The sequence below is a fragment of the Chrysochloris asiatica genome, unplaced genomic scaffold (assembly GCF_000296735.1).
Source record: "Chrysochloris asiatica unplaced genomic scaffold, ChrAsi1.0 scaffold00100, whole genome shotgun sequence".
In the NCBI taxonomy this organism is placed as follows: domain Eukaryota; kingdom Metazoa; phylum Chordata; class Mammalia; order Afrosoricida; family Chrysochloridae; genus Chrysochloris; species Chrysochloris asiatica.
This window is the reverse complement of record NW_006408618.1, coordinates 6,642,353-6,653,363: the sequence shown is the minus strand read 5'-3', so window position 1 is coordinate 6,653,363 and position 11,011 is coordinate 6,642,353. Positions and strand designations below refer to the sequence as shown.

The window sequence follows — 11,011 nt, the reverse complement described above, 5'->3', positions numbered from 1 at the left end:
TGTTTTGTGATTAAAACTGTATCAATTTCACCTTAAACTGAGGGTAGGACTCACTTGTCTTCTGATGAAGTATAATTTGTTTTCCCATTATTTAGATACCCAATATGGAGCACAACTTTTCAAATATAGGAGTAAGGTCATGATTAAACTAGTAAAATTGGTAACACTTCCTACATGGTTTGCAATTTTCACTTTTCGTTGACTTCTTAAATGAATCCTCAACAATACCGTAGAATCGCTTAAAAACATGAGATCCTAGAAAACTTGACTCTTAGACTAGTGCTCTTTCCAACTACCCCGTAATTCCAGGTTCCTTCCGCGCGTGTCCCCAATCTCCAGCTCCTTCAAATCCCTGATCAGGAAGCACCTGTCGTGCTATTGCCATTGGATCACAACACCTGCCTCTCAGAAAACAGAGACCACTCCCTCTGGATGTTCAGGAATGTGGCTCGCTCCTACGCATGCGTAATATAGTTACTTCGAAAAGCCCACGCTCTTCTTGTGGAACAGGGACCTTGCGCCCAGTTTGTGCGAGTGCAGTAGCTAGTCGAGCGGCTCTCTTCTTCCTCTGCCCGGTACACCAAACGACCAATCCTACCATTCATTCCACTCGCCCTCCCCCTTTCATTCCATTAAAACGGCCTTCCCTTAGGTACGTCACCAACGAAAACAGTTTCCGACAAGGGATACTCCTGTTGCTAAGCCGCAGTCTCCAAGGCGCGCTTTGCGTGTGTGAGCGCCGCCCGGGCTGCGTAGAAAGTTGTATCCCCCGCCGCTCCCGCCCCTTCCGCCGCTCGCGCACGCGCACGGCCGGCCCACGGCGTGCCGGGGTTGGCTGCGGCAGGGACCGCGGCGGCGGCGTCCTCGAGAGCGGTAGTGATTTCTACTCTCCTTTATTAGTTTTCTCCGCCCCCTCCTTTCGGACCTTGTTGTGTGGATGCCGTAAAAAAAAAAAAAAAAAAAAATCAACTTTATTGTTCCTCAGCTCCACCTCCCGGCTCAGCGCGAGTCCTCAGGATGCACTGAGACTGAGGGTGGGGGGGCGGCGGCGGGTCGCGGTCCTGGTCCCTCTCCTCCGAGCGCCCTGCCGGAGGGGAGGGAGTCACGATGTCTGGTAGCCGTCAGGCCGGATCAGGGTCCGCTGGGACGAGCCCTGGCTCCTCCGCGGCCTCCTCGGTGACTTCCGCCTCCTCGTCCTTATCCTCTTCCCCTTCGCCCCCTTCCGTGGCGGCTTCGGCGGCGGGGCTGGTGTCCGGCGGGGCGGCTCAGGCCGCAGGTTCGGGCGGCCTTGGGGCCCCGGTGCGGCCTGTGTTGGTGGCGGCCGCCGCGTCGGGCAGCGGCGGCGGGGCGGTGTCCGGGGGCCTGTCCCGGCTCAGCTGCGCGGCCAGGCCCAGCGTCGGCGTAGGTGGTAGCAGCTCGAGCCTAGGCAGCGGCAGCAGGAAGCGACCTCTGCCCACCCCGCTCTGCAACGGGCTCATCAACTCCTATGAGGACAAAAGCAACGACTTCGTATGGTACGTTTGAACCAGACCCCCACCGCCCCTCCCTCGCGAAATCTCGAGTTTCTACTGGTTAGACTGGTGGGGTCGGGTGTGAGGGCGGCCTCTTTAGGAGCTTGCATACTGGTGCCGTTGCGGAATCTGCAGAGGGATTCGAACGCTGTCCACAGATTGGAAGTCTTGAGTTAGGGGTGGGGGTTGGGGAGATGTTGGACTTCCAGGGCAGGTTGAGGGTAATAAAGGAGATTAGCGATGGTGGGCCACGGAGGAAGTGAAAGGAGTTTTTAAGAATGACAAATCGGGATGGGGAGATGGAGGGTCTAATAAATAGTTGTGGGTAAAGAAGAAATTTGGGCAAGAATGTTGGACCTTGCGTTTTCTCTCGATCTGGTGGTTTAGGCACCCAAAATCAACTCGATTATTTGTTGAGATGAATTATATTTGTAAAGGGAGAGGATGGAGAGTCTGGGATGCTGAGGGAGAGTTGTTGGTCAGAATTTAAGTATTGGAAGTATGTTGGATGGTGCAATAAACATGGGTAAGGATGTTTTAAGGGAAGTAATATTAGCGAAACAGAGGAAGATCCTCAGCGATGTGGATTGACACAGTGAAACGATGGACTCAACTTTAGTAAATATGGTGAAGGTGGCACAGGACCAAATCATGGTTGTATGTGGAGTTGCTATGAGTTATAACCCACTTGAGGGTACTAACAGTAACTGCAGCATTTAATGTAAGTGTCCACCGTGTTTACATGTGTGTATAAATAGATTTTGTCTCAGATTTCCAAATGTAAGCCACTTTTTTGTCTAATGTAGTCAAAGTCTGTTCATAAAAAAATTCTGTTTTCGGAACTGGATGTCTTGAGGAGGAAACTGCACTTTTTAAAACATTAGTATGGTAGTTACAGCTTTAGTACACATGGATAGCACAGTATACTGGAGTTTCTGATGTGAGAAACTCTAGGTGTTAGTTTGCCATCTTAGTTGACATCTTGAATGACACACAATACTAATCAGTAGTGATATCAGTAGTGACATAAAGGGCTTAGCCATATTTGAAGAAAGGCAAAGATGATTGCCTTGCTGAGAATGTGTTGGGATTTTTATTGGGCTCTCAGGCATTCTGGTGGCACTGTGGAATGCAAGGTCATCAGTTCAAGGCCACTAGCTGCTCCACAGGAGAAAGATGAGGCTTTCTGCTTCTGTATGATTTATAGTCTTGGAAACCCATATGGGGTCACTCTAAGTCATAGTCGACTCAATGGCAGTGGGTTTGGTTGCATTTCTGGTTTGGATATATCACTTGAATTATTGGTTGAGAAAGGCAATGTTTTAGGTGAGTGAGAACTGGCAACATATGACTACTGCAAAAGGATTATATTTATATTTTCACCTTCATTAAAAATTATTCTGTATTCAGAATCAATTCATTTTTAATTGAAACTATTTGGGCTATCATTGTGAATGCTATTTATAAATTAAGCAGTTTATGTTTGTGTCTAACAGATGTTTTCATACCCAGAGACTGCCTCATGATAAGGTAGAGAAGGTAATAGCAAAAAGAGGGGAGAGGGTTGCAGAAGTGAGCTTTTAGACTAAAAGAAAACAAACATGTCAGCATTGGTATGTTCTTCTTCAGTGTCATCTAGCCATAGCGACACTTATAGGGGTTCCAAGGAGCGGCAGGTAGGTTTGAATTGCCGACCTTGTGGCTAGGAGTCCAGTGTTTATCCTACAGCGTCACAGGACTCACCAGCATTGGTATTTGTTGTTGTTATGTGCCGTGGAGTCGGTTCCAATACTAAAATAGGATAACAGATGTGAGAAATAAGGGAATTATTCATTCATTCAACAAAGAATTATTTAAGTGCTTTGTTGTTGGTTCCGACTCATACGACCCTGCATAGGGTTTTTGGGGAGCAGCTGTTGGATTTAAACTGTCAACCTTATCGTTTGAAGTCCATTGGTTAGGAGTCCATTTAGTACATACTGCCTGCCAGTCATCAGTGCTTTGCTGCTAAACAAAAGGTTGGCAGTTTGAACCCACCAACTGCTTACAGTGAGAAAGATGTAGAAGTCTGGTTTAGTAAAGATTTAGGTCCTTGGAGACCTATGTGGGTAGTTCTACTTTGACTTCCAGGTTCACTTTAAGTAGGAATTGACCGTCAGAGGGTTGGTTTATGTACTATTTCATAGGGAATTGGAGATGGTAGGAAATGCTAGCGGTGCATTTGTTAAAGCACTCGGCAGTGAACCAAAAAGCTCCACCAGCTACTTTTGGGAGAAAGATGAGGCAGTCTGCTTTCATAAGATTGCAGCTTTGGAAACTCACTGTAGGGCTGCTGATTCTGAATCAACTAGACAGCGCATGTATTGTTTGGACAGGATAGAAGGGAGTGTAAGCAACTGGCACTGATAATTTTTTTTTAAAGGAGCAAGATTATTGCAATTTTTATTAGCCTATCACTTAATCGGACTCCTGGTGTGGTGCTGTAGGATCAGCACTGGACAGCGAACCACAAGGTCAGCAGTTCAAACTCACCAGCTTCCTTGGAATCCCTGTACAGTGTTGCTATGAGTCAGAACCATCTGGACAGCACTTAGCAACAACAGTAATCACTTAATCACCTAACTTTCGAAAATTTCAGTCTAGTCTCTTGAGGTCTACTTAGATTATTCTGTTTTCGTTTATACTTGGGTATAGAAGTGTGCACTAAGAGTTTTCACTTAAATTTTTTGATTATTTTACTTTTTGTCTGAAGATCTCATTAGTCCATTTTATTTTTCTGGTAAAGTTGAGTAGTCAAAATAATTAAATAATGGAGACTGTTTTCTGTTTCTCCATTTAGGCTAGACTTATTCCTTAGGCAATGTCTGAGGAATCCTTTTCATTTTTAATTGGCTCTGGCTGGTCTTCTCTAAGTATGCGTTAGAGAAGATCAAATTGTGAACCAATCCAAATTACTCTATGCATTTGTATCTAAATTGGGCCTACGTTTCAATAATAATGGTAATTCTAATTTTTTTGTGTGTGTTGCACATGATTTGGTGTTGTTAAATGTTCTTGAGTTGATTCTGACCCATGTTCACCTGGTTAGGGTTTCCAAGGAGCAGCTGGTGAGCTTGAACAGCCAACCTTGTGGTTCAAAGCAACTTTGCAGTCCAATGCATTAACCTACAGCGCCACACCAGAACTCTTTTTCATCTCATCCTTAAACCAATTCTCTGAAGTTATATAGAACTTTCTATTTTGATATAATACTGATATAGTTATATCCCCATCTACACAGAGACCTAACTTTGTTTTAGATTGTTCTTGTTAGGTGCCTTGGCGTTAGCTGTCATCTAGTAGGCCCAGACCCTCAACTGAAGGTGATTACATGTACAACGGAATTAAATGCTGTATCAGCCCCATGATTAGTTGTGCGATCCCTAGGGTTTTCATTGTCTGGTTTTCGGAAATAGATGTGTAGACATTTCTTCTTTGTCTTAACTCTGGAAGCTCTGTTGAAAGGTGATGTTCAGCCTCATAGCAATACAGATGGCTACACATGAGGTTCATTGGCTGGAAATTGAACCAGGGTTTCCTGCATGGAAGATGAAGGAGAACTCAGATGTCCTCATTTTCGTTTTTTTGTTGTTAGGTGCCATCGAGTTGCTAAGGACTCGTGTTAACCCTATGCACAACAGAATGAAATACTGCCTGGTCTTGCGCCAGCCTCACAATCGTTACTACATCTGAGCCCATTGCTGCCGCCTCTGTGCGAGTCCATCTCATTGGGGTCTTCATCTTCTTTTCCGACCCTCCACTTTACCAAACATGAATAGCAAACATGATATTATTCTCCAGTGACTGGTCCCTCCTGATAATATGTCCAAAAATATGAGAGACAAAGTTTGGCCGTCCTGACTTAAAATGAACGTTCTGGCTATACTTCGTCCTACACAAATATGTTTGCTCTTTTGGCAGCCTTTAGTCTTCTCCAACACCATAACTCAAGTGCATCAGTTCTTCTGCAGTCTTCCTTATTCACTGTCCAACTTTCGCATGCATACGAGGTTATTAAAAATACCATGGCTTGGGGCAGGCACACCTTAGTCTTCAAGCTGACATCTTTGATCTTCAACACTTTTGACTGCTATTTCCATGAGTGTTGCTGATTGATATGAGCAAAGTGAAGTTTTTGACAGCTTCAGTCTTTTCTCCATTGATACAGATGTTTATTGGTCCAGTGGTGAGGGTTTTTGTTTCTTTACTTTGAGATGCAACCCATACCAAAGGCTGTGGTCTTTGATCTTCATCAGTAAGTATTTTAAATCCTTTTCACTTTCAGCAAGCAAGGTTGTACCATCTATATGTCGCAGGTTGTTAGAGTCTTTCTTCAGTCCTGATACCACGTTTTCCTTCGTGTAATCCAGCTTCTCAGATTATTTGTTTAGCATACAGATTGAATAAATATGCTTTCTTTTTATGGAATTAGAAAATTTTAGGTCTATATATTTGAGTATTTGTATTTAACATGAACATGCAAACCTGTTGCTATCAGGTCATATCTGACTCATAGCGATCCTGTATTTTTGTCTCATATGGTTGCCAGTGCTGTAACTGTTAGGGAGCAGACTGCTGCATCTTTTCTCCTTGAAACAGTAGGTGGGTTCAAACCTCTAACCTTTCAGTTAGTCAAGAGCTATGACATCAGCGCTCCTTAAATGGGTATATTGGAGGGAAGCAGCTACTTCTTAACACTTGAGATAAATGTTTTTGCCTTTGACTACTCCCTTCCCCTGCCTGGCTGCCCCCAAACCCTAGAGGATATAGCAGAACTAGAGGTTGGGGTGGGCACTATAATTTGCAAACACTGCTGGTGATAATTTCATATTCATATCCTGTCCTTTGAGAGCAATTGATTTTAAGTGAAAAAAAATAGTTTTCAGTAATAAATATTAACCTCTCTTGACCAATGTCCTATTTGAATGTAAGTTTGTATTTAACTGCAGAATTGATTAAAATTTTAGGGATTTAGAGTCTGCATTTTAATATTTCTTTCACGCAGAGGATTGAAAGTATTAGCAAGTTGCAGATGATTTTTATAGTGTTATATAGGGGGGATCACCTGTGTGCTAGACGAGCAGTTTGAAGTTGTACAATTCTTTGACAGCCAAAGAATGTCTTTAATTTGAATTTCCCAAATTTTCTTACATGGTCCATTTAATTGAACTTTGCATCTTGCTTGTACACTTGGGAATATGGAAAGTGGTGGCTTTCATTTTAACACCTTTATTTTATTCTATCGCCTAACTCTTGTCTTTGCATTAACTTTGTCAGCTATCTAAAATGACCTATCATTGGAAGTTCCAGTTATTCCCCAAGTTGCAGACCAAATATGTATTCTCCTTGTGGGAAGATATGCTGTTAAGTGCTGTCGTGTTGGTTCCGACTCAAAGTAACCCTGTATGGAGTTTCCAAGGCAGCCTGTGAGTTTGAGCTGCCGGCCTCATGGTTCAAACTGACCTTGCAGTCCAGTGCTTTAGCCCACAGTGCCATACCAGGACTCTTTGTGGGAAGGTATATGCTTGATAGAAAGTAGGTATGGTTCATTCAATAAATACGGGACTGCCTATCATGTCAAATTATCAAGATAGATTCTATTTTGAAGGAGCTCATGATTTAATATGAAGAAAGACTAACCACATAACTGCAATATAACAATGGCAATGTTTTTACTATTCTCTTTAGTTGTGTGGCAGATGCCAAATATTCTTTTGAATTAAAATGTCTCACAATCCTCAATATAGTACTTTTAGGCAGTCATTACGTATTAATTAGATTTAGCACAGCAGATAAAACCAGTCGATCATTCCTGCTGTTACAACCTTTTCACACTATTAAAAAAACAGATATTAACAAAACGTGTCATTATAAGAATTTTTTTTTTTGTGTGTGTGTGTATCTATGCATTGTTGTTTTTAAGTGCTGTTGAGTTGGTTGCGACCCATAACGGCCCTGTATAGGGTTTCCGAGGAGCAGCTGATGAGCTTGAACCACCGACCTTGCGATTCCAACTGACTTTGCAGTCCAGCATGTTAACGCACGATGCCACACCAGGATTCCACATATACATACTTACATGATCATATATGTACATACAGTTACATGCTGTTGTTAGATGCCATCAAACCAGTTTTGACTTATAGTATGATGAACACAATAGAATGAAATACTGCTCAGTCCTGTGTCATCCTCATAATTGTTGTTATGCTTGAGCCCATTGCTGCTGACACTGTGCCAAGCCATCTTGTTGGGGGTCTTCCTCTTTTTCGATGACACTCCACTCAGGGACTTGTTCCTTTTGATAACATGTGTGCAGTATGAGAAACGAAGTCTTGCCATCCTGGTTTCTAAGGAGTATTTTGGCTGTACTTCTTCCAGCACATATTTGTTTGTTCTTTTGGCAGTCCATGGTACTTTTAATATTCTTCTCCAACACTATAGCTCAAATGCATCAATTTTCTGTGGTCTTTTTCATTGTCCAACTTTCAAATGCATATGATGTTGTTGAAAATACTTGGGTCAGGCACACCTTATTCCTCAAACTGGACATTTTGCTATTGAACACTTTAAAGAGGTCTTGTAAAGCATATTTGCTTAATACAATATATAATGTGACTTCTTGACTGCTACTTTCATGAATGTTGATGGTGGATCTGAGTAAAATGAAGTCTTAGACAGCATCAGTCTTTTCTCCATTGTTATGGATGTTCTTTATTTGTCCAATGGTGAGGATTTTTGTGTTCTTTACATCGAGGTGCAATCCATATCGAAGACTGTGGTCTTTAATCTTCATCATTTTAAGACTTTTCTGCAAGCAAGGTTGTATCATCTGCATATCACAAGTTGTTAATGGGTCTTCCTCCAATCCTGATGTCACGTTCTTCATAAAATCTAGCTTCTTGCATTATTTGATCAACATGCGGATTGCGTAAGTATGGAGAAAGAATGTAGTTCCATCCAGCACATGCCTTTCCTGATTTTAAACCATTCAGTGTCCTCTTGTTCTGTTCAAATGATTACCTCTTGGTCTGTGTACAGATTCCTCATGAGCACAATCAAGTGTTCTGGAACATTCATTCTTCTCAGTGTTATCCATAGCTTGTCATGATCCACACAGTTGAAAGCCTTTGCACAGTTAATAAAACACTGGTAAACATCTTTCTGGTATTCTCTGCTTTCAGCCAAGATCCATCTGATGTTGTAGCAGTGATATCCCTTGTTCACCTCTTCATCTGAATCTAGCTTGAATCATTGGCAGTTCCCTGCAGCTGTTTTTGAATTATCTTTAGCAAAATTTTACTTACATGTGACATTGATGATATTGTCTGATGATTTCTGCATTCTGTTGAGTTGCTACTCGTTGTAATGGGCACGTATAAGGATATCTTCCAGTCAGTTGCCCAGGTAACTGGCTTCAACTATCATGGCATAGGTGAGCATTACATCAGTTGGTAGAAAGATTTCAATTTGTGTTCATTGAGTTTTCAGGGCCTTGTTTTTTTTGCTAGGGTTTCAGTGCACCGTGGACTTCTTCCTTCCGTACCATTGGCTCTTGATCATATGCTGCCTCTTGAAATTGTTGAACATCGACTATTTCTTTTTAGTACAGTGACACTGTGTATTCTTTCCATCTTCTTTTGATACTGTCTGCATCATTCAATATTTTGCCCATAGCATTTGTCATTATTGTAATTCGAAGCTTGAATTTTTCTTTAGTTCCCTCAGTTTGAGAAATGCTGAGCGTGTTCTTCCCTTTTGGTTTTCTACTCCAGGTCTTTGCCCATTTCAGTTTACTTTGTCTTCTTATGCTTCCCTTTAAAATTTCTGTTCAGCTCTTTTACCTTTTTATTTCTTCCATTTGCTGTAGCATCTCTATCCTGGAAAACAAGTTTTAGAGTCTCTCTGGAAACCAATTTGGTGTTCTTTTTCTTTCTTGACTTCTTTTGCTTTCTTTCTATATGATGTTCTTTTTTTTAAGGTTTTTATTGTGGATTGAGTGAAAGTTTACAGGGAAGATCATCAGTTTTACATACAACAAACCATAAACCTTGTTTCATTACAATAATTATAATCCCCTCCATGTACTATCAGTTAACAGTATTTCTCTCTATTCACTTTAGCTCTTTTTAAAAAAGAACAGCAGAAACACTCAGGCATATATAATAATTTACACCACCTGTAAAATCCGCCTCCTGGTCACCATCTCTTAGTTCCTCACTTCCCATGAAGAGAGCAGTCCTCAGCTGCTTCCTTTCTCCATGTCACCATCTCTGCCTCCATCTCTGGTATTGTTGCTGCTTTGGAAAAGGTCTTGCATTCCTCTTGTGCTCTTCTCCCTTGATGGTCCTAGGGTCCTTTATTTCTGGACTGTAAGATTAACTACTCCCCCATTTTTGATACAAAACTTCTACCTTTACAATTGTGACAGTTGCAATTAGTCATGATAATAATGACTCATTGTTGAGTTATAAGAACTTTATTCCTGTCTCTTTTAACCAGATACAGCTAGACAAGATGGCAACTATTCAATAGGGACTCTTTCTTCTCCCACACACTATTAAACTAAACTTCCCCTTGAAACCTTGTAAGCCAGTCAGTTCGTGCCTCTGTTGCTCCCTCATTTTATATAGTCATTGTGTAAGTTGCCCATCCCTATCTGCCCTGTGTACAGAGGGGATAGCATTGATACTTGATGTGAAGACTCCTTCTCTCTGTTGGTATTTAGAGGTACAACCTCCATGAGTATAAGTCAAGTTTATTAAATTGTAGCAATTTACCCTTGTTTCCTTTATCAAAAACAGTTTTGTGAGAGAACAAACAAGATGGCGGATCGGGTGGACATGCAGTAAAGGAGCTCCGCCAACAATAACACAGAATATCCGACCAAGCAGGCTCAGGGGCTGGCCCCAGAACTCTGAACCACATATAAAGGAATATTTAGAAGGTTGGAAGGCTTACAGTTGGGGAGTTTGTGGCAGAAGCAAGAAATGTATAGCTTTCTAGTCCGGGACGCTTGGGTGCTCCAGGAGGTGCCATGTTGGGTGAGACCACGGAGCGGCCATGCCTGGCAGAACCTCTGAGATAAAGGTGTGGACATACTTTTCTTTTGATATCTGTTCATTGGTCCCTTGCTGTCTGTGCATCTCCATTCTGGTGACTATAGGAGTGCCTGAGCTAGTGGGCACCACAGTCCCACCCTCGGAGGGTTCTACTACACATGCGCACAGATCTCAAAATTTAAAGAGACAGTTTCCAATTAAAACCAGACAGCCACAGCTGACCCTGAACTGTTTCCAACTAGAAATAAGGCCTGAACGGGGATTGTGGAGCAGGACAAGCAGACAAAAGAGGAAATAGGCCGAAAATTTAATACTAAATTACGTCAAAACGACCAACAGTGGTATCTTGAAACTTCTCAGGAAGAAGAGTAAAAAGGGAAGCCCATTTCCTGATCACAT

The 11,011-nt window shown here is 42.2% G+C and overlaps 1 protein-coding gene across 3 annotated transcripts in view; it reads left to right on the top strand.

Annotated features, from left to right (window-relative positions):
* The first annotated feature begins 833 nt into the window (after positions 1–833).
* Positions 834–11,011, top strand: part of RFWD2 (ring finger and WD repeat domain 2, E3 ubiquitin protein ligase) — a 265,833-nt gene continuing 255,655 nt past the window's right edge. For all 3 annotated transcript variants that reach the window (XM_006867072.1, XM_006867071.1, XM_006867070.1), the window contains exon 1: positions 834–1,514. Coding sequence is in view for 2 of the 3 variants with exons in the window: in XM_006867071.1 (XP_006867133.1) it covers positions 1,108–1,514 (407 nt within the window). In the remaining variant the exon portion in view is untranslated. The remainder of the gene's footprint in view (positions 1,515–11,011) is intronic.